Source organism: Rhinopithecus roxellana, chromosome 12, assembly GCF_007565055.1.
Source record: "Rhinopithecus roxellana isolate Shanxi Qingling chromosome 12, ASM756505v1, whole genome shotgun sequence".
Lineage (NCBI taxonomy): Eukaryota > Metazoa > Chordata > Mammalia > Primates > Cercopithecidae > Rhinopithecus > Rhinopithecus roxellana.
The window spans coordinates 1,959,337-1,983,209 of record NC_044560.1 but is presented as its reverse complement, the minus strand read 5'-3'; the positions used below and the strand labels follow the sequence as shown (position 1 = coordinate 1,983,209).

General features: G+C 45.1%; 1 protein-coding gene across 1 annotated transcript; it reads left to right on the top strand.

Moving 5' to 3' along the window:
- Nucleotides 1-9,505: 9,505 nt before the first annotated feature.
- On the top strand, nucleotides 9,506-16,736 carry LOC104668936 (PRAME family member 5-like). The gene is made up of 4 exons (XM_030913212.1): nucleotides 9,506-9,549; nucleotides 12,542-12,850; nucleotides 13,531-14,109; nucleotides 15,847-16,736. Exons 2-4 carry the CDS (start codon nucleotides 12,564-12,566, stop codon nucleotides 16,406-16,408), a joined length of 1,428 nt encoding a protein of 475 aa, XP_030769072.1. The 5' UTR covers nucleotides 9,506-9,549; nucleotides 12,542-12,563; the 3' UTR covers nucleotides 16,409-16,736.
- Nucleotides 16,737-23,873: the final 7,137 nt, after the last annotated feature.

The window sequence follows — 23,873 nt, the reverse complement described above, 5'->3', positions numbered from 1 at the left end:
ATCCTTATGTGCACATAGAGATGTCTGGCTTTTTTGTTTCTTGTTTTTGTTTGTTTGTTTGTTTGTTTTTAAGATGGAGTTTCGCTCTTGTTACCCTGGCTGGAGAGCAATGGTGAGATCTCAGCTCACTGCAACCTCCACCTCCAGGGTTCAAACAATTCTCCTGCCTCAGCCTCTCGAGTAGCTGGGATTATAGGCGTGCACCACCACTCCCAGCTAATTTCATATTTTTAGTAGAGCCACTGGGCCCTGGCCGGAAGATGTCTGATTTTACCTTTCCTTATAGAAATAGTGTTTTACTGTGGTATTGATCATCTCACTTCTTTCCACTTAAGTGTAAATCTTGAAGATTTGTCCTCCTTCTAATTAGCTGGCATAGAGTAGTTTATAAAATGAATGGTGCACGGTTTAACCTTTGCCTGTTGATGTACATTTATTTTACTATTACAGACCATATGGTACTAAAATTCCTTGTACACACACTAAAGTTTCTCTTTGGCTTCTCAAAGCTTTCCCTCCATTTATCCCATCTCTTCTGGATCAATTTTCTTGTCTCTGATAAATCATTTTCATCAGCTTATGACCAGGCTCTTCACAATCTTTCATTTTGAAAGTGAAGCAAAAGGAAAAGAAAGAAAAACTGTGCTTGCTGCCATAGGAGTCTCTAGCTAGCATTCATTTCTTCCCATTTCTAGCAGAATTTCTCTAGTGTTCTGGGCTGGGCACAGTGACTCACCCCTGTAATACTAGTACTTTGGGAGGCCAAGGCAGGCACATTGCTTGAGCTCAGGAGTTCAAGACCAGCCTGGGTAACATGGTGAAACCTGGTCTCTACAGAAAATTCGCCAGGTGTGGTGGTGCACACTTGTAGTCCCAGCTACTTAGGGAGCTAAGACTGGAGGATGGCTTGAGCCCAGGAGGTCAAGGCTGTAGTGAGGCGAGATAGTGCCACTACACTCCAGTCTGGGTGACAAACTGAGACCCTGTCTCAAAAAAAAAAAGAATTCTGCACATTCCAATCATGATGTCTTAGTCTCTCATATATTGTCAGTATAATTTTCATTATATTCCAAATACACAGAAATGTATACTGAGTAATACATAAAACACAAAGTTACTCACGCCCAGCTTTATTGTTAACATTTTGCCACATTTGCTGCAGATTTCCCCAGATGAATCACCTTCCAGATGAGTCTTCCTGGGTGACCCTCCCTTATTGCTGGAGTCTTGTCTGTTACTTTCTGCCCAGACAAAACCACTTTCTTGAATTTGTTATCTATTGGCTGAGCTCAGTGGCTCATGCTTGTAATCCCAGCACTTTGGGAGGCCAAGGCTAGAGGATCACTTGAAGTCAGGAGTTTGAGACCTGCCCGGCCAACATGGTGAAACCACATCCCTACTAAAATACAAACATCAAATTACATGCCTGTAATCCTAGCTACTTGGGAGACTGAGACAGGAGAATCACTTGAATCCAGGAGGTGGAGGTTGCAATGAGCCGAGATCCCGCCACTGCATACCAACCTAGGCAACCAAGTGAGTCTGCCTCAAAAAAATAAATAAATAAATTCTAATCAGAGAGCTCACTCCCTCAAGTCTCTAGGCTCAGATAATTTCCATGTGATTTTTTCCACACTGTCAGTTATATTTGTTTGTTTGTTCGTTTTTGTTTTTGTTTTGAGATGGAGTCTTGCTCTGTCACCCACGTTAGAGTGCAGTGGCACAATCTCTGCTCACTGCAACCTCCACCTCCCAGACTCAAGCGATTCTCCTGCCTCAGCCTCCTGAGTAGCTGAGATTACAGGCACCCACCACCACACCCGGCTAAGTTTTGCATTTTTAGCAGGGACGGGGCTTCACCTCGTTGGCTAGGCTGGTCTCAAACTCCTGACCTGAAGTGATCTGCCCACCTCGGCCTCTCAGAGTGCTGGGATTACAGATGTGAGCCACTGCACCCAGCTGCTGTTTTCTGTCTTACATAAGATATTCCAGAAAGAAAGGCAAATATGGAAAGCTGTCTAATTCATTTCATGAGAGAGCTATAACCTATATTTTAAAAGTGAATAAGGATATTAGAAGGAAAGTAAATTTAAAACTTATTTGGAAAAAGTTTTCTATTTTTTTTTTATTTTTTTTGAGACAGAGTTTCACTTTGTCACCCAGGCTGGAGTGCAGTGACACGATCTTGACTCACTGCAACCTCTGCCTCCAGGATTCAAGCCATTCTCCTGCCTCAGCCTCCGAGTAGCTGGGATTACAGGAACATGCCACCACACCCAGCTACTTGTTGTATTTTTAGTAGAGGTGGAGTTTCTCCCTGTTGGCCAGGCTAGTCTCCAACTCCTGACCTTAGGTGATCCACCGGCCTCAGCCTCCCTAAGTGCGGGGATTATAGGCATGAGCTACCGCGCCTGACCAGCAAAAGTTCTTAATAAAATATCAGCTAGCTAAATGCAACGGTCATTAGAAAGTCATATATAATGGCCATTCAGGGAATGCCAATCACAGAAAAATCTAAGTGTAATTCACCACACTGGCCAACTAAAAGGGGGAAAAGCAAGGTTCCTAAAAAATGCAGAAAAGAATTGCAGAAAAATCAAATTAAATTTATAACAACATATTTTGGAAAACGAAATGTGGTATGTTAAAAAACTTGCATTAAACATCAGATGTAATGGATAAACATTAGCTTCCTTCCTACTGAGATATGAAAGAAGGTAAAACCCTCAGCAACTTAGGATTTAGAGGCACATAGGTATTTTGGTCAGTAGTAAAGACTCCAGATCCAGATTGATTAATTTAGGTTCAAAACTGGTTCAGTGGCCAACGGCTGTGTGATCTCCAACTTTCATTACCTTTCTGTGTCTTAGCTCACTCACCCATAAAATGGGATAATCGCAATATTGACTTCACAGAGTGCTATGAGTTAATTTACTTAAGTACTTCAAGCTGGATTTCACATAGGGCAAGCAATAATATTTTTATTGTTATTATATTTGAAAAATATATTAGTTAAAAACTTAGGTAAGAAACCAAGGTCCATAATTAAGGTGATTATAAGCCTTCATACACCCTGCTGTTCTGAAAATCTTAATTATAACAAGGCTGGGTGAGGTGGGTCATGCCCGTAATCCCAGCACTTTGGGAGGCCAAGGTGGGCATATCACCTGAGGTCAGGAGTTCGAGACCAGCCTGGCCAACGTAGCAAAACACCATCTCTACCAAAAATACAAAATGTTACCAGGCATGGTGGCAGGCACCTGTAATCCCAGGTGCTTGGGAGGCTAAGACAGGAGAATCACTTGAGCCCGGGAGTTGGAGGTTACAGTGAGTGGAGATTGCACCATTGCACTCCAGCAGCCTGATGACAGAGTGAGACTCCATCTCCACAATAATAATAATAATAATAATTATAACAGCATGTCCGTTCACTCTCCAAAGTGTCCAGTACTGGACAATTAATTGTGAGGCCCTCTTCTGTAGCACCATACACTATAGCATATATGTAATTAAAAGAAATGCACATAAAAAACACAAGTATATATTCTATACACTTTCCACATACTTATATTCTGTGAGGTCACGTGCAAATTGAAGGCTAGGTCAAAGAGTGGTATGGTTATCTATGGAAAGGAGAGTGAAAGTGAATCATGGTAACAAAAGGAAATAGATACAGATATAGATATGAATAGATAGACACACATATAGCTGCAAGAAAGGGGGTTGTCATGGACCAATGATGCCAGTAAGTCATGTAAAAAGGCTACAATTCTTGTGATTGTGTGTCCATTTGCAGGATGGGTTATAGCTTCCTTTTTTAGAAAGGCTGATGCCGCAGTCATGATTCTATTTATTTTCTCTCTCTCTCTCTCTTTTTTTTTTTTATAAATGAGTATAAAATATGTTTCCTTTCTCGGGCATCTCTGGAGAAATCTCCAATGGTAGGAGAACTCAGTTTACTAGGCAAGTTATCACACAGATAAGGTTTTACAGATGCAATGGCACTACCATTAACTTCATTATCCTTGGTATTCTACAAACGTTGAGTGAACAAATGGTATCTTGAAACTAAAATTAGCTAAACTAACAAAGAAGACTGGATTACTAATTTTTTGTTTGTTTGTTTTTTGTTTTGTTTGTTTGTTTTTTGTGTTTTTTTTTTTTTGTTGTTTGTTTGTTTGTTAGAGACAGAGTCTCTCTTGCCCAGACAGGAGTACAGTGGTGCCATCTCGGCTCACTGAAAACTCTGCGTCCTGGGTTCAAGTGATTCTCATGCCTCGGCCTTCCAAGTAGCTGGGATTACAAGTGCCTGCCACCACGCCCAGGTAATTTTTGTATTTTTAGTAGAAACAGGGTTTCACCATGTTGGCCAGGCTGGTCAACTCCTGGTCTCAAGTGATCTGCCAGCCTCAGCCTCCCAAAGTGCTGTGATTACAGGTGTGAACCACCACGCCCAGCAAGACTGGGTCACTTCAATCAAAAGTTTTACCACCACTGTGGGAAAACACAGATCCCTTATAAGTTATTTTTTTCACCAACTACTATCAGAAGCACTGATAATAAAGTATTTACTGGAGAACCTATGCCTTTGATATAGAACTCCCGGTATCCTCTGCACTTTTTAGCTCTGATCGTGTAACTAGAGGATCAGCTTGAGTGGATTAACCATTGCTTAAGTTGTTATGGATGATGATGCAGAGCCCAAATTGTTCAGGCATGTCCGATGGGAAAAAGGTTTAACTTCTTAACTGTTAACACAGCCTGGCAGACTGTATGAATTGGCATCACCTGAAAGCAGCTGGAAAGGTCATTTGAGCTAACTCCACCATCCCCAGATTGGGGAGACAGGTTTGGACCTTGTCTCCAATCTCCTTGTCAGTTAACTCTTTTATTTAATTTTATTTTATTTTGTTTTATTTTATTTTTTGAGACAGAGTTTCAATCTTATTGACCAGGCTGGAGGGCAAGGGTGTGATCTCACCTCCCTGCCACCTGTGCCTCCTGGGTTCAAGTGATTCTCCTGCCCCAGCCCTCCCAGTAACTGGGATTACAGATATGTGCCACTACGCCCAGCTAATGTCATGTTTTTAGTAGAGATGGGGTTTCTCCATGTTGGTCAGGCTGATCTCGAACTCCTGACCTCAGGTGATATACCAGCCTCGGCCTCCCAAAGTGTTATGATCACAGGCATGAGCCATCGTGCCCGGCCTTTTTTTTTTTTTTTCTCCCTCTCACCCAGGCTGAAATGCAGTGGCGTGATCTTGGCTCACTGCAACCTCTGCCTACCGGATTCAAGTGATTCTCCCACCTCAGCCTCCTGAGTAGCTGTGATTACAGGCTCACGCCACCACGCTTGGCTCACTTTTGTATTTTTAGTACAGAGGGGGTTTCACTATATTAGTCAGGCTGGTCTGAAACTCCTGACCTCATGATCCACCCACCTAGCCCTCCCAAAGTGCTGGGATTATAGGCGTGGGCCACCACGCCTGGCCCGGTTAACTCTTAATGAATCTTTTTTTTTTTTCCCCCCACATGGAGTCTTGCTCTGTCACCCAGGCTGTCGTGCAGTGGCGCAATTTCAGTCCACTGCAACCTCTGCCCCCTGGGTTCAAGCAATTCTCCTACCTCGGCCTCCCAAATAGCTGTGACTACAGGTGCCCGACACCACGCCCAGCTAATTTTTGTATTTTTAGTAGAGATGGGCTTTCACCATACTGGCCAGGCTGGTCTCAAACTCCTGACCCTATGATCCAACCTGCGTCAGCCTCCCAAAGTGCTGGGATTACAGGTGTGGGCCACCACACCCAGCCCAATTTTTGTATTATTAGTGGAGATAGGGTTTCATCACGTTGGCCAGGCTGATCTCAAACTTCTGACCTTGTGATCCACCTGACTCGGCCTCCCAATGTGCTGGGATTATAGGCAGGAGCCACCGCTCCTGGCCTAAACTTTTTTCCCTTTCTCAAAAGATGGTGTCATTGTATTGGCTTCCATGCACTTAGGAGAGTGAGCCTATTGTTCAGTAACAATATGATTCAGTACTGCAAGATCTTGATGCAGTATTTCAAAGACTATTTCTAGTAAGTGAAAGAGGCTTTCAGTGATGCTTAATTAAATGACTTGGCACTGAGAAGAAGCTATAGACGCAAATGGGTGGCCTATGGCTATTATCGACTTCATTACTGGTACTTTATCTGTATGCATAGAAAGCATTAGCATAACTGGATCTAATCTAGGTAGTGTCCCAGACTCCCCCTAGGATCAAACTCTTTGGTTTCACACATTATGAAGATTGAAATGCTGTAGGTATTGACATAGACACAGAATCTGGACATGACCATGTTACCCTCTGCCATATAATCAGAGACATTACTGAAACTAGATATTGGCTTATTGGAAACTAGAAGCAAATAGAATGCCTGTATAGCTCTACTATATGAAATAAATAATCGTTTCATTTATTGGATGCATCAATACTCAGGGCATGTTTGGAAAGGAACCTATTGATTCTTTTTCTTTTTTTTTTTTCTCTTGAGATGGAGTCTCACTCTGTTGCACAGACTAAAGTGCAGTGGCCAATCTTGGCTCACAGCAACCTCAGCCTCCCGGGTTCAAGCAATTCTCCTGCCTCAGCCTCCTGAGTAGCTGGGATTACAGGAGCATACCACCACACCCAGCTAATTTTTGTATTTTTAGTAGAGACGGGGTTTCACCATGTTGGCCAGTATGGTCTCCATCTCCTGACCTCATGATCCACCCACCTCGGCCTCCTAAAGTGCTGGGATTACAGGCATGAGCCACCGTGCCTGGCCCCTATTCATTCTTCGATGGAGATGGCATGCGAGGATCACTTTATAAAATTCATAGAAATATTTTTTCTTCCCACCCCAATCCAAACCATTACCATGCAACCTGGTGTCAATGGAAGTTGAGGCTGTTGAGACAGAAATAATTAATAAATCTTTATTGGAAGCTAAATGTGAGGATCGACCTGAAAGACACACATTGACAAAGTGGGTGTGTCCCAAAATCTGTTACAAGTTGGAATGCTTTTGTGAGAAAGGCTAAAAGATGGGAATGGGACTCCTCATATCAGTGTTTTGTTTGGTTTTTGTTTTATTGACCTGGCAAGGCTAAATAGAGTTGTTTTTTGAATTTGCTTTTTCCATTGGAAGGTATAATACAGAGGCTATGATCACTGGCTTTAGATGACAACACAACACGCTAAAACATTTTCCTTGCAAGACAACCAGCAAACCTTCATGATCAGAATCAAATCAATGTCCTTCTCACTGTCTGTAGGTGAAGTTTTTATCAGTACTTGAAGAGTTTGAGGCACTCCTGAACTCACGATCAGATTCTTTACTCAAGGACAGGATGTAACCCAATCCTAAGACCTTCCACAGGTGGTTAATTGGGAAGCCTGCCCAGTGTGACCTGCAGGTTTTCACCGGCAATATGCAGGTGCAGATATGACAAAGAATAACCATAACCTTCATATCACCCCCAGCTGGTTAGGAATGGGATCCTTTTGACCCTTTCTCTCAAGAAACCAAGTTACTCATCTTGTGTGGCAACAAAATATTTGGTCTGCTTAACAGAGAAAGAGACTCTGTAAAAAAAAAAAAAAAAAAAAAAAGGATTTTTATTATGAAATGAGCAAAGCAATGGGAATAAATGTGAGATTACCCAAGGAGGTAAAGGAAGACAAAGATTTTGAAAGGAAAAATAAGGAGGATTACATAAATTGTTTTGAAAGACTCATCCTTGGTCATAAGGATCAAAACCAAAGCAGTATCAGTGCAATGTTGGATAGATTCCTCCTTCACCCCCTCAATAACCCCCAACATGTTTACCAAGTCTTCGTTCTCTCCCAGGATCCCATTAAAACACCCAGCTCAACCCTGCCCAGCCTCCACCCTAACTTCTCTTTGAAATTTTGACATGACTTTATTACAGGACTATCAGGTTTCTATGCCTGCTGCACAGTAACTTACCCATATTCTGAGACAGCAGGGTTTGCAGCAAAGAGTTTAATGATCACAGGGTGGCTGAATGAGAAGCTGGGAGGAGATCCTCAAATTCATCTCCCCAAGGAGTACTCGGGGTTTTCAGGGGATCATGGATAGCAAGGGGCTGGAAAGTTGGTATATTTTGGTGGCGGTAAGAGGTATGAAGTCATCAGGATGTCAAAACTGCATTCTTTGGTGAGTTGGTGCCTTGCAGGGCCCTTCAGATCAGCTGGCATCAGTAGTTTCACTGACATGCAGAACCTGAAAGAATATATCAAATGAAAAAGTTAATGTTTTACAATGTTTAAATTGTTGTCTGCAGGGCAGTTAAGGGGAACTGTAATCTAAGGTCTACATGATTTTGGGACAGCAGGCTCCAGCAACCATGAGGAAGAGGTCAGAGAGCAAGCTGACCTCATGATGAATGCTGAATGTGCTGCAAGCTTGGTTTATTTTTTGTTTCTCCCCCTCCCTTCTTCTTTGATTAAGTTTATAAAGTTTATAGGTATGATTTCAATTTCTTCCAGAGAAGCCTTAACCTAAGCCCTGAGACCACTCACACCCTGAGTGGCACCTGTCTTCCACCAGCACGAGCGAATAAACTGCTACCTTAGGTGATATAAAACCCACAAGACCATTCGATACATAGTGTTTTGTTGTTTTTTTTCTGATTTTGTAGGGACGACTCCTCTGCTTTTATAAAGCTATTTTTAACTATAAGTCATTTTTATAATTTTGATGTGGCCAAAGACTCCTGACAACACTACTTTCAGATTTTATTTTTTCTGTCTAATGCCCAGAACAGATCAAACCCTTCCCTGCCTCCAACTCAGGACTATGCAGGACACATATTAGTAAAATTCCATCATTGTTGGTGGAGTTCATGAATGAATGAATTTTTTTTTTCAACAGAGTCTCCCTCTGTCACCCAGACTGGAGTGCAATGATGCAATCTTGGCTCCCTGCAACCATTGCCTCTTGGGTTCAAGCAACTGTCCTGCCTCAGCCTCCTGAGTAGCTGGATTACAGGCACGCACCATCACTCCCGGCTAATTTTTATATTTTTGAAGAGATGGGGTTTCACCATGTTGGCCTGGCTGGTCTTGAACACCTGACCTCAGGTGATCCACACAACTTGTCCTCCCAAAGTGCTGGGGTTATAGGCATGAGCTACCTCACCCGGCCTTGAATGAATGAATTCTTGACTTCCACCCTATCCCTAACACTGTTAATTTCATGATTCATGAATTTAGTATGGATATCTGATATGAATAGATATCTGACACAATCCATTAATCTGAAGAGAGCCAAAGACACAATCAGGATTAACTGGGTGGAGCTTCAGAAATCCAGTCAGATATCACTTGTTGACTGGAAGCTAGCAGTGGATAAGTGGAGAGGCGTGGGTGGGAGTTGTGATTAGAAAGGTCAATAAAAGCTTCTGAAGACCCACAGGAGAGACCAAAGTCTTCAAGCCTGGAGTTACTGCTTGGTTCTTCCTGAGGTCTGAGCACCCTGCTAGCTCAGTCCAGATCTGGTAAGTCCCTAATTTCTGTGAGGACACTCTCATCTGACCTACAGTCAGCCTGTCTGGGATGGTGACAGTGCAGCCTAAGATGGCACAGAGTTATATTCTGGTTTTTTTTTTTTCTCATATGAACAATTTGAAGGTTTGAATTTTTCCCTCTAAATGCAGTTTTGTCTTTATTTCCAAAAATTGGATTGTGCTTTGGTTTATGTCATTTCATAATTCTTGATGGGAGCAGTGACTCATGCCTGTAACCCCAACTCTTTGGGAAGCCAAGGTGGGAGGATCATTTGAGCCCAGGGGTTTGAGACCAACCTGGGAAACATGGCAAAAATGCATCTCTACCAAATATTCTTCTTTTGAGGGAGGGGGATGGAGTCTTACTCTGTTGCCAAGGCTGGAGTGCAGTGGCATGATCTCAACTCACTGCAACCTCTGCCTCCCAGGCTCAAGCAATTCTCATGCCTCAGTCTCCTGAGTAGCTGATATTACATCCATTTGTCACCATGCCTGGCTAATTTTTGTATTTTTAGTAGAGGTGGGGTTTTACCATGCTGGCCAGTTTGGTCTTGAATTCCTGACCTCAAGTGATCCACCTGCCTCGGCTGCCCAAACTGGTGGAATTACAGCCATAAGTCAATGGTGGTCGGCCTCTACAAAAAAAAAAAAAAAAAAATTTAAATTAGCCGGGCATGGTGGCATGCATCTGTATTCCCAGTTATTTGGGTGACTGAGGTGGGAGAATTGCTTGAGCCCAGAAGATTGAGGCTGCAGTGAACCATGCTCACACCACTGCTGTACTCCAGCCTGGGCAACAGAGTAAGATCCTGTCAAAAAAACAAAAAAACAAACAAACAAAAAAACTTAACCAAAGAGGATCTTTGACCTTAATTTTAAACAAATCACATCCTCATTGTAACTCTTCCACCTGAATGGACACATGGGTGTGGGGGTGCATGCTTGTAATACCAGCTATGTGGAAGGCTGAAGCATGAGAATCGCTTGAACCTGGAAGTTGGAGGTTACAGTGAGCCAAGATTGTGCAACTGCACTCCAGCCTGGGCATCAGCTGCCCCTACTCCAACAAATATTAAATTATACCACCCAGGTGATCATTGGATACATGAAGATTTCTACTGTGTTTTCTTAGGAACTGTCGTGTCTGTCTTTGTAAAACTGTTTTAACTCTGAAATATTTTGATAAATTTGATGTGGCCAAGGTCCCTCAACAAAGATGCTTTCAAGTTTTTTTCTTTCTGTCTAATGCCAGGAAGAGATTCAACCCTTCCCTATCTCATACTCAAGACTATGAAGGACACATGTTAGTAAAGCTCCAAGTTTGTGGAGTGAATCAGTGAATGAGTCCTGGACTTTCACCTTATCCCTAAATCTTTCACTTCAGTGGATGAATATCTAATTCAATCCGTTAACCTAGAAGAAAGCCAAAAATCCAACAAGGAGTAACTGAGTGGGGCTTAAGAAGTCTAATCATACGTATTCTCTCTCGCTTTCTCTCTCTCTCTTTTGTGTGTGTGTGTGTGTGTGTGTGTGTGTGTGTGTGTGTGTGTGTGAATCTAGCCTATTTCCCAGGCTGGAGTGCAATGGTATAATGTCATCTCACTGCAACCTCTGCCTCCTGGGTTCAAGTGATCCTCCTGCCTCAGCCTCCCTAATAGCAGTAGCTTGGACCAGAGGCGCACACCACTGCACCAGGCTAATATTTGTAATTTTAGTAGAGGTAGGGTTTTACCATGTTGGTCAGCTGGTCTCGAACTCCTGACCTCAGATGATCCACCTTCCTTGGCCTCTGAAAGTGCTAGGATTACAGGTGTGAGTCACCACGCATAGCCAAAGTATTTCATTTTTAATATGTGTAAAAGGTTTGTATTAGAAACATCTGTCTTGTGAATGATGCATAACACTGTCAAATAGCTTTCAAATCTTCTCACTGAAATTTTCAATAACGAGGCTGAGGTGGAGGCTTACGCCTGCAGACCCAGCACTTTGGGAGGCCAAGGTGGGTGGATTGTTTCAGTCTAGGAGTTCAAGACCAGCCTGGACAACATAGTGAAACCCACTCTCTTTACAAAAAGTCAAAAAAATAAAAGATTAGCTGGTCATGGTGATGCATGCCTGTGGTCCCAGCTACTTGGGAGGCTGAGGTGGAAGAATCCTTTGAGCCTGGGAGGTCAAAGCTACACTGAGCGGAGATCGCACCACTGCACTCCAGGCTCCGTGACAGAGCAAGATGTGGTCAGAAAGAAAGAGAGAGAGAGAGAAAGAGACAGAGACAGAGAGAAAGAGAAAGAAAGAAGGGAAGGAGGAATGGAGAGAAAGAAGGAAGGAAGGAAGGAAGGAAGGAAGGAAGGAAGGAAGGAAGGAAGGAAGGAAGGAAGGAAGGAGGAAGGAGGGAGGGAGGGAGGGAGGGAGGGAGGGAGGGAGGGAGGGAGGGAGGGAGGGAAGGAAGGAAGGAAGGAGAGGGAAAAAGCAAAGAAGGGAGGGAGAGAGGGAAAGACGGAAAGAAGAAAGAGAGAAAGAGAAAGAAAGCATACATAATGTAAAGAAAACAAACAGAACCCATTCTAGGGATGCCCCATGAATGTTCCCAACCAGCTTATTTGTAGGCACTGAGAATGTAGGCATGTAGGCTTGTGACCCTCCCATTCCCAATGTTTTAGAATCTTGAGTAATTTGAAATTTCCCCCAAAGGTGGGAGGGATTAAGTTTCAGCTTCCTCCATGCTCACTACTCACTGGATGGAGCACTGGATAGAGAGGAAGGGCTAGTGTGGGTCCTGCCTCCTCACTGCTTGGGAGACGCTCATGCTGATGCAGCAGAGGCAGAACGCTGGCTTTGTGGCCGCTGAGTACAGAGTAGAATTGGAGTAAACTGAGGACTCTTTCACCCTCACCAGAGCAGTGACTTTGGCCCTGGGAGAAGATGAGATTGCAGGGGCTTGGCCTGAGAGTGATGCCTTTTCTCTGGACTTGTCCTGTGGAACTTTTCCTTGCAGATTGGTGAAGATGCACATCCGGGCTCCACCCAGACTTCTGGAGCTGGCGGGGCGGAGCCTGCTGAGGAACCAAGCCTTGACCATGTCCACTCTGGAGGAGCTGCCCACGGAACTTTTTCCCCCCCTGTTCATGGAGGCCTTCAGCAGGAGGCACTGTGAGGCCCTGAAGCTGATGGTGCAGGCCTGGCCCTTCCGCCACCTCCCTCTGAGGCCTCTGATAAAGATGGGCTGTCTGGAGACCTTCCAAGCTGTGCTCGGTGGGCTTGATGCCCTGCTTACCCAGGGGGTTCGTCTCAGGTGAGGTGGCCCAGGTGGGCTGGTGGGGAGGGCCCAGGTGTCCAGAGAAGGACCAGCTGGGTCATGAGGAGTGGGGAGGCCCAAGGGGGGATGGTGCTGATGAGAAAACTCAAAGAGGCCTTGGCCATTGCCCAGCTCCTCAAGGAAGGACTGCTCACCACCCGGGGTCCATGGAGGTCACGGGAACCTCTCCTCTAGTGGCACTGAGAGGCACCACGAAAAGTGAGAACTGGGCCGGGCGCGGTGGCTCACAATGTAATCCCAGCACTTTGGGAGGCCAAGGCAGGCAGATCACGTAGGGTCAGGAGTTTGAGACCAACCTGTCCCAACATGGTGAAACACTGACTCTACTAAAACTACAAAAATTAGCTGGGCATGGTGACAGGAGCCTGTAATCCCAGACACTTGCCACGTTGAGGCAGCAGAATCATTTAAACCTGGGAGATGGAGGCTGCAGTCAGCTGAGATCACACCACTGCACTCCAGCCTGGGTGACAGAGGGAAACGTTGTCTAAAAAAAAAAAAAGTGGAACTGGGCAGGATCCAAGGGGAAAACAGGGTGGAGAATAGTCAGAGAGAGGGAGAAGAAGCAGGGAGGGGAGCAGCTGCTATCCGGGATGTGGAGTATAAGTTCGGAAGTGAGTCCTTACATTCTCAGCCTCGCCTCTATTTTCCCACAGGCAGTGGAAGCTTCAAGTGCTGGATTTACAGGATGTCAGTGAGAACTTCTGGATGGTTTGGTCTGATTCCATGGCCCATGGGTGCTTCCCCAATGCCATGAGGAACAGAAAACCACTGCAGGACTGTCCAAGCATGAGAGGACAGCAGTCCTTCACTGTGTTCATAGACCTGTGGCTCCAGACCAGGACTCTGGATGAATACCTCACCTGCCTCCTTCTGTGGATCAAGCAGAGGGAAGGTTTACTACACCTGTGCTGTAAGAAGCTGAGAATTTTGGGAATGCCTTTCCACAATATCAGAAACATCCTGAAAATGGTGAACCTGGACTGTATCCAGGAGGTGGAAGTGAATTGCAGTTGGATACTGCCCATCCTGACACAGTTTACCCCATACCTGGGCCAGATGGGGAATCTTCAGAAGCTCGATCTCTCCCACGTGGATGTCTCTCGCTACGTTTCCACAAAGCAGAAGGAGTTTGTTACCCAGTTCACCTCTCAGTTCCTCAAGCTGCGCTACCTCCAAAAGCTTCATATGAACTCTGTTTCTTTCCTCAAAGGCCACCTGGACCAGCTGCTCAGGTGAGAGAGGGTGGTGAACTTTCTCTGCAGACCACAGCAGAGCCTATGTTACAATAAACGCTAGTGGGCATCTACTGTGAGCCAGCCCATGAGGATGTAACAGTGAAGGGGACACTAGAATGTCCACGTATTGTCCCGTTGGTGGCTCTGTCCTGAAATGGGTATCATGCAACCTTCCCAATAAAGGCAGAGGTGTCAGCTGGGGTAGATGCTATAGAGAGGCTGCCATGCTAGGAAGCCAGTTACTGGAGGGTTCAGATCTAGTGAGGGTGCCTTTCCGAATTCTTCCTGAGGATGTGTGTCTAAGTTAAGATGATGAAAAATAGGCCAGGGATGGTGGCTCATGCCTGTAATTCTAGCACTTTGGGAGTCCGAGGCAAGAGGATAACTTCAGCCTAGGAGTTTAAGACCAGTCTGGGTAACATATCAAGACCCCTGTCAGGAATGAATAAATAAAAATAAAAACAAACGAGATAATTTTTTTTCTTTGAGAAAGAGTTTCACTTTAATTGTCCAGGCCAGAGTGCAGCTGTGGCCTCTCAGCTCCCTGCAACCTCCGCCTCCCGGGTTCAAGCGATTCTCCTGCCTCAGCCTCCCGAGTACCTGGGATTACAAGCGTGGGCCACCACACCAGGCTAATTTTTATATTTTAAGTAGAGACAGGGTTTCACCATGTTGGCCAGACTATTCTCAAACTCTTGACCTCAGGTGATCCACCCGCCTTGGCCTCCCAAAGTGCTGGGATTATAGGCGTGAGCCACCGTGCCCAGCCAACAAGATAATTGTTAAGAAGATGATGGGAAGTGAGGAAGCGAAGTGGGCACCGAAGAGGGGGATGCTCAGCAAACCTGCACATTTCAGAACATCAGCTCTGTGCCCCACAGCTTGGTGAACACGAGTGATCCCATCTCTATCCCTGTCGTAATAGGCTGTTTTGAGATCCAGGTAAATTAATTACCTAGGAAATGCACGATTCTGAAACAGAGGTCAGGGAGCAGGCACAAAGAGTGGTGAAAGTGATAGATGGTTTGCTGATGATACAGGCATGTCAGGGACACCTGCAGCCTGCCCACCCCAGCTGATGTTGCAGGATCCTGTCTGGGTTTGTCCCTTCTGCCTGTGTCTCCACTGAGCTCGTGTGGCCCAGAGGTGTGGTTTTCTGCCTGACAGATGAGGAAAGGAAGCTTTAGGGATTCTGTGAACTTGATCCATTCCTATAAATGATGGTGAAACGACTCAGCCTCAAATGGATCTTTCTATTTTTATTTTTTTTGATACAGAGTCTCGCTCTGTCACCCAGGCTGGAGTGTAGTGGCAGGATCTCTGCTCACTGTAACCTCCATCTCCTGGGTTCAAGCAATTCTCCTGCCTCAGCCTCCCAAGTAGCTGGAATTGCAGGCGCCCACGACCACACATAGCTAATTTTTGCATTTTTAGTAGAGACAGTGTTTTGGCATGATCTCCAGGCTGGTCTCAAACTCCTGACCTCAAGTAATCCACCAGTCTCAGCCTCCCAAAGTTCTGAGATTACAAGTGTGAGTTACTGTGCTGGGCCTAAAATGGAATTGACCTCAGTGGCAAAGCTCTTCATCACGCAGCATCCTAAGTGTTGACCAGACAATCAGCATGACCCTGGGCTTGGGCAAAATAGTCTTTTCCCTTCACCTTGACATTCCCCACCACCCTCCACTCACTCCTATGATTCCCCAGAACTAACTTCTTGTTCTGTCTCTTCAGCTGTCTGAAGACTCCATTAAAGATCCTCGCAATAACTAACTGTGTGCTTTTGGAATCAGACTTGCGGCATCTGTCCCAGTGCCCGAGCATCGGTCAACTAAAGACCCTGGACCTGAGGGGCATCAGACTGGCCAATTTCTGTCTTGTGCCTCTTCAAGTTCTGCTAGAAAAAGTTGCAGGCACCCTTGAGTACCTGGACTTAGATGACTGTGGGATCGTAGACTCCCAAGTCAGCACCATCCTGCCTGCCCTGAGCCGCTGCTTTGAGCTCACCACCTTCAGCTTCTGTGGAAATCCCATCTCCATGGCCACCCTGGAGAACCTTCTGTGCCACACAATCAGACTCAACAACTTATGCCTGGAGCTGTATCCTGCCCCGCGGGACAGTTATGATGCTGATGGTACTCTCTGCCAGAGCAGATTTGCCCAACTGAGGGCTGAGCTGATGGGGAGAGTGAGGGACTTAAGGCACCCCAAGAGGATCTTGTTCTGTACTGACTACTGCGCTGACTGTGGCAACAGGACATTTTATGGCCTGGACATAGATCAATGCTGCTGTTGAATACCTGCCTATTTGGGTGGATATATCAAACACTTTCTTCTGGACACTTGGAAACTCAAACCTAGGTCTTGGGTACATCCTAAAGGGAGCACAGAAACCACCGTTTCAGACACCGGCTCTGAAAGTGGGAAAGGAAAGGTGATCAAGCAGGACCGGACTTGGGGGAAATGTTGACATGGATTCAATGGGACTTTGGGGACCTGTGTCCTGTAGAGTCAAAAATGGGAATGTGAATGTCTAGAGTGGAATTCAGGTTTGAGAATACATGAGGGGGTTCCTCTTCCATGGATGGTTGTAAAGAAACAGTCAGAAATAAAGGGAAACTAAGTGGAAACTGGTGTCCTCTATTATCAAGTAACCTGCTTTCCAGTTTAAGCCCCAGGAATCTTCAGTTATTGATGAAAAAAATTTTTAAAAAGGCACTGAGTTGTCCAATCAATAAGATGCAGCCCAAGAAAATCAAGGCATTTAAATGAAATGTGGTTATTTTAATCAATTTCCTCCCATTCTTTATTTTTGAGACAGAGTTTCACTTTTGTTGCCCAGGCTGTAATGTGGAGTGCAATCGACATCTTGGGTCACTGCAACCTCCACCTCCAGGGTTTAAGAGATTCTCCAGCCTCAGCCTCCCAAGTAGCTGGAATTACAGGCATGTGCCACCATGCCCAGCTAATTTTTGCATTTTTACTTCAGACAGGGTTTCATCACTATGTTGGTCAGGCTGGTCTCAAACTCCTGACCTCAGGTAATCCACCCAACTCAGCCTCCCAAAGTGCTGGGATAACAGTTGGGAGCCACTGCGTCCAGCTCCTTTTCTGTTTGTTTGATTGTTTGATTATACTTTATGTTCTAGGGTACATGTGCACCACGCGCAGGTTTGTTACATATGTATACATGTGCCATGTTGGTGTGCTGCACCCATTAACTTGTCATTTACATTAGGTATTTCTCCTAATGCCATCCCAACCCCCTACCACCACCCCACAACAGGCCCCGGTGTGAGATGTTCCCCTTCCTGTGTCCAAGTGATCTCATTGTTCAGTTCCCACCTATGAGTGAGAACATGCAGTGTTTGGTTTTCTGTTGTTGTGATAGTTTGCTGAGAATGATGGTTTCCAGTTGCATCCATGTCCCTACAAAGGACATGAATTCATCTTTCTTATGACTGCATAGTATTCCATGGTGTATATGTGCCACATTTTCTTAATCCAGTCTGTCACTGATGGACATTTGGGTTGGTTCCAAGTCTCTGCTATTGTGAATAGTGCCACAATAAACATATGTGTGCATGTGTCTTTATAGCAGTGTAATTTATATTCCTTTGGGTATATACCCAGTAATGAGATGGCTGGGTCAAATGGTATTTCTAGTTCTAGATCCCTGAGGAATCCCCACACTGTCACACTGTCTTCCACAATGGTTGAACTAGTTTACAGTCCCACCAACAGTGTAAAAGTGTTCCTATTTCTCCACATCCTCTCCAGCACCTGTTGTTTCCTGACTTTTTAATGATCGTCATTCTAACTGGTGTGAGATGGTATCTCATTGTGGTTTAGATTTGCATTTCTCTGATGGCTAGTGATGATGAACATTTTTTCATGTGTCTGTTGCCTGCATAAATGTCTTCTTTTGAGAAGTGTCTGTTCATATCCTTTGCCCACTTTTTGATGGGGTTGTTTGTTTTTTTCTTGTAAATTTGTTTGAGTTATTTGTAGGTTCTGGATATTAGCCCTTTGTCAGATGAGTAGATTGCAGAAATTTTCTCCCATTCTGTATGTTGCCTGTTCACTCTGATGGTAGTTTCTTTTGCTGTGCAGAAGCTCTTTCATTTAATTAGATCCCATTTGTCATGTATGCTCACGCCTATAATCCCAGCACTTTGGAAGACCAAGGCAAGTGGATCACCTGAGGTCGGGAGTTGGAGACCAATCTGCCCAACATGAAGAAACCCCTTCTCAACCTAAAACATAAAAAATTAGCCAGGCTTAGTGGCGCATGTCTGTAATTGCAGCTACTCGGGAGGCTGAGGCAGGAGAATCGCTTGAACCTGGGAGGTGGAGCTCAGATTGTGCCATTGCACTCAAGCCTGGGCAACAGTAGCAAAACTCCCTCTCAAAAAAAATAAGAATAGTAAAATAAAATGAAATTTATTATTATGACCAGGCATGGTGTCTCACGCCTGTAATCCCAGCACTTTGGGAGGCCGAGGCAGGCGGATCACTTCAAGTCAGGAGGTTGAGACCAGCCTGGCCAACATGGTGAAACCCCGTCTCTATTAAAAATACCGTTATGCAGGCTTCCTTAGCACAGGGAGGTCACTCATCACCCACAGGCACTTGATCGTTCTCCACCCTTCGATGATGTGCGATTCCAAAACACGCTGCTCTCTCTAGTCTCTTCCTGATGGGAGGGGTGGTGCGTGTTATAAGAAAATCTCTCCTCGATCTGACCTACCTCCCCAAAACGATGTAACTTTTTAAATGTCAGACTGAAATATTTAAAAAGTATTACATGCCTGTATAGTTTTAGTATTTTATTTAAAGGGAATGTGGCTGTCTTTACTGACTACAACCAGTTTAATTCAAGAAGGGCTGCTAGTCATCAGGGGAACAAGCAAGGGTTGGTGCCTCCCAGTGGTTCCAGCTAACACACAATATGGACATCCCTTTCCAGGGCAGCGGGAATAGAGTGGCTCCTTGTGCAGTGAAGCTGACGTCCACCAACTAAGGCTTCTGGAACCATGTGGAGATTCACAAGGAGTGGCCACGGTCTCAGCATCTGACTAGCAATGAAAGACCCTGAGAAGAGGGTGCTGTCCATGTGGGTTGGCTCACTGTTCTTGCCCACTAATGTTCCAGACCCTGGGTGTCCACCTAGTGTGTGTTAACCCACTGAACAGCCACAGAAACTAACAAGGAGGTAACAGATGTCTAAAGAGAAGTGAAGAACTGGAAGAGACCAAGCGTGGTGGCTCACACTTATAATCCCTGCACTTTGGGAGGCCAACGCAGGAGAATCACTTGAGCTCAGGAGTTCCAGATCATCCTGGGCAACAAAGCGAGACCTTGTCTCTGCTAAAAAAAAGTGTCCAGACGTGGTGACTCACACACCTGTGGTACTAACTACTCAGGAGGCTGAAGTGGGAGGATCGCTTGAACCCAGGAGATTGAGGCTGTAGTGAGCTATGATTGTGCCACTGCACTCTAGCCCAGGTGACAGAGTGACACCTTTAAAAAACAAACAAACCGTCCAAGATGGCCGAATAGAAACAGCTCCAGCCTCCAGCTCCCAGGGAAAGCAACACAGAAGACGGGTGATTTCTGCATTTCCAACTGAGGTACCGGGTTCATCTCACAGGGGCATGTCAGACAGTGGGTGCAGGACAGTGGGTGCAGCCCACCAAGTGTGAGCCGAAGCAAGGCGAGGCATGGCCTCACCCAGGAAGCACAAGGGGGAAGGGAATTCCCTTTCCTAGCCAAGGGAAACCATGATACATGACACAGCATGACATCGGGTCACTCCCACCCTAATACTGCACTTTACCAAGGGTCTTAGCAAAGGGCACACCAGGAGATTATATCCCATGCCTGGCTCGGAGGGTCCCACACCCACGGAGCCTCCCTCATTGCTAGCACAGCAATCTGAGATCTAACTGCAAGGCAGCAGCGAGGCTGGGGGAGGGGTGCCTGCCATTGCTAAGGCTTGAGTAGGTAAACAAAGCAGCTGGGAAGCTCGAACTGGGTGGAGCCCACTGCAGCTCAAGGAGGCCTGCCTCCCTCTGTAGACTCCACCTCTGGAGATGGGGTATAGCCAAACAAAAGACAGCAGAAACCTCTATAAATTTAAATGTCCCTGTCTGACAGCTTTGAAGAGAGTAGTGGTTCTCCCAGCACAGAGTTTGAGATCTGAGAACGAGCAGACTGCCTGCCCAAGTGGGTCCCTGACCTCCGAGTAGCCTAACTGGGAGACACTCTAGCCAAATAGGAGCAGACTGACACCTCACACCTCACACGGCTGGGTACCCCTCTGAGATGAAGATTGCAGTGGCATGACCTTAGCTCCCTGCAACCTTTGCCTCCTGGTTTCAAGCAATTGTTCTGCCTCATCCTCTTGAATAGCTGGGATTACAGGCGAATGCCACCATGCACTCCAGCCTGGGTGACAGAGCAAGAAAAAAATAATTTACTATAATGTAAATACTACTTGAGTACAAAGATTTGTGTTGTAATTTATGTATATGAAAGATATAGAACTTTCAAAGAATGCAATGTGATATTTTAAGAATGGTTAATGGCAAGGTGCGGTGGCTCACACCTGTAATCCCAGGACTTTGGGAGGCTGAGGCAGGCAGATCACGAGGTCAGGAGTTCAAGACCAGCCTGGCCAACATGGTGATACCCTATCTCTACTAAAAATACAAAAAATTAGCTGGAGGTGGTGATGGGGGCCTATAATTCCAGATACTCAGGAGGCTGGGGCAAGAGAAAGAGAATCACTTGAACCCAGGAAGCACAGGTTGCTGTCAACCAAGATCACACCACTGCACTCCAGCCTGGGTGAAAGAGCAAGATCCTGTCTCAAGTGGGGACAGAAAAAGAATATTTAACTTCGTTTGGAATCTCAAAACAAATGAGATTTTAAAAACTAAATTTAAAGACCTTGAACAATAATCATTTATTCTTTAAAATATATTTAGAATAACACAATTTTAGCTTTGAAATGAAACATTACAGTTTTTAAAAATACTGAGTTTATCTTATTTTATTTGAAGACAAGGTCTCACTCTGTCATCTAGGTTGGAGTGCAGTGGTGTGATCATGGCTCACTGCAGCCTCAACCTCCCAGGCTCAGGTGATCATCCTGCCTCGGTCAGCCTAGCAGCTGGAACAACAGGCATGAACCATCATGCCTGGCTTATTTTTGTATTTTTAGTGGCTTCACCATGTTGCCCAGGCTGTTCTTGAACTTCTGGACTCAAGCGATCCACCTGCCTCGGCCTCCCAAACTGCTGAGACTGAGCCCTTATAGGCGTGAGCCACCACACCCAGCCTTGAGTTTATTTATTTATTTATTATTTATTTATTTATTTTGGAGATGGAGTCTCACTCTGTCACCCAGGCTGGAGCGCAGTGCCATGATCTCAGCTTACTGCAACCTCCACCTTCCAGGGTTCAAGCAATTCTCCTGCTTCAGCCTCTTGAGTAGCTGGGATTACAGGCATGCACCACCACACCTGGCTAATTTTTGTATAGTAATATCATTTTGTAGTAAAGACGGGGTTTCACCATGTTAGCCAGGCTGGTCTCCAGACCTTGACCTCAGGTGATCTGCCCGCCTCGGCCTCCCAAAGTGCTAGGACTACAGGCATGAGCCACCATGTCCGGCCTATTTTTTTGTTTATAGCAGTTTCAGATTCACAGAAAAACTAAGCAGAAAGTCCAGAGTTCTCATCTATCCCCTCCCCTGCTTCAATATACAGCACCCCTATAGGATCAACACCCACACCAGCGCAGAGCATTCGGCACAGTCAATGAGCCGCATGGACATATCATTATCACCCAATGTCCACAGTTTACATGAGGAATCATTGCTGGTTTTGTACATTCTATAGATTTTAACAAAGGGATAATGACATGTATCTACCATTAGAGAATCATACAGAGTAGTTTTGTTTCCCTAAAAGTCCTCTGTCCTCTTCCCATTCATCCCATTGTACTTCCAACCCCTTGCAACCACTGGGCTTTCTACTGTCTCCATAGAGAAAGGCAAAAGCCTTTTCTGGAATGTCTAACAGGATGAGTCTTTTCACATCACCTTCTTTCACTTGTACCATAACGTGCATTTAGGAATCTCTCATGTCTTTTTATGGCTTCGTGATAGTTCACTGACTGGAGGATCAGTTTGTTTATCCCGTCACCGACTGAAGGGCAACTTGCTTGCTTCCAAGTTTTGGCAATTATGAGTAAAGCTGCTATAAACATCCAGGTGTGGGTTTACTCATTTCATTAAATACTCAGGAGCATGATTACTGAATCGTAGGGGTATGGTATATTTTACAAGGATTTCTTCTTTCTGACAATCTCACTTGTTCGAGTGATATTGCTGCTCAAGGTCAGGAACTTTGTCTCGATCATCCTGGGGTCCCACCGCTGAGCATGAAACCTGGCACTCGGTAGCAAATACTGTTGACCACGTGATGCATGGAAATGTTTGTCATCCGTATAGCCACTAAATTGGTAACTCGGGGATGTCAACATTAGCTTACCACCAATAATAAAAATAAATTGGATTATGGAAGAAATGGCCCTTGTGATACTGTGGCTACTCCATGTGTGTCATGAAAGTCCAGCAATTGGCCAGGCGCAGTGGCTCGCGTCTATAATCCCAACACTTTGGGAGGCTGAAGCAGGTGGATCACTTTAGGTCGGGAGATTGAGACCAGCCTGGCCAACATGGTTGAAACACTGTCTCTATTCAAAATACAAAAATTAAATGGGCGTGGTGGCACGTACCTGTAGTCCAAGCTACTGGGGAGGCTGAGGAAGGAAAATTGCTTGACCCAGGAGGTGGAGGTTGCAGTGATTGAAGATTGTGCCACTGTACTGCAGCCTGGGCAACAGAGCGAGACACCATAACAAAAAAAAGAAAAACAAAACAAAACAAAAGGAAGTCCAGCATGGTAAGAGGTACATAGAGGCACATGTGGGCGGGCTTCATTTGTTTTTCATCCTTTTGCCTTTCTCTGGACAGAATTCTCAATGCAAAACATTCCAAAAACACACAGCAAACATCTCCTCTATTCTTCCCCTTATCCCAGACTTCTCTCCAGCATATATGTGCTAGTGTCTTCCAGACATTTCTGTGACTTGCTACACAGAAGATCAGATCAAATGGACATGTCCCTAAAAAGGTGGTGATTTGTGAGATCTGGACTCACTTTGCAGGGTGCTGGGACCTCTCTGAGAACCAAGCGGTAGCTCCAGGCATCAGGGCTGTGGGCTCTTCTGTGCATCTTCAGGAGCTTTTATTGACCTTTCTCCGCACAACCCCCTTCTCAATGACCAACTTCCAATCCGAAAATGACATCCTACTAGATCCGGAACTTCCACCCAGTTAATCCTGATTGAGTTTTCAATTTTCCTCTCAAAAAGTGATTGAATTAGATAAGCATTTATGAAAGTGAAAGAATTAACAATAGGATGAAGGTCTAAAATTCATTTATTCACTTATTCCACAAACATTGGTAAAGTTTGACTAATATGTGACATTCATAGTGATACAGGGAAGGATTTAATATGTTTCTGATGTTAGTATATATATATATATATATATATATAATCTTTATTGGAGAACCTTTGGCCACATCAAAAGTATCAAAACTTTTCAGAGTTAAAACAGCTTTAAGAAGACAGTGATGTCATCCCTACAAAACACAATAAAAATCTCAGCGTATCCACTGGTCACC

What these genes read in the sequence shown, in the direction of transcription:
- LOC104668936 (XM_030913212.1), top strand. Translation starts at nt 12,564, where the DNA reads ATGCACATCCGGGCTCCACCCAGACTTCTGGAGCTGGCGGGGCGGAGC. An exon ending in ACCCAGGGGGTTCGTCTCAG is followed by an intron (nt 12,851 to 13,530) that starts GTGAGGTGGCCC and finishes ATTTTCCCACAG; the next exon opens with GCAGTGGAAGCTTCAAGTGC. An exon ending in CACCTGGACCAGCTGCTCAG is followed by an intron (nt 14,110 to 15,846) that starts GTGAGAGAGGGT and finishes CTGTCTCTTCAG; the next exon opens with CTGTCTGAAGACTCCATTAA.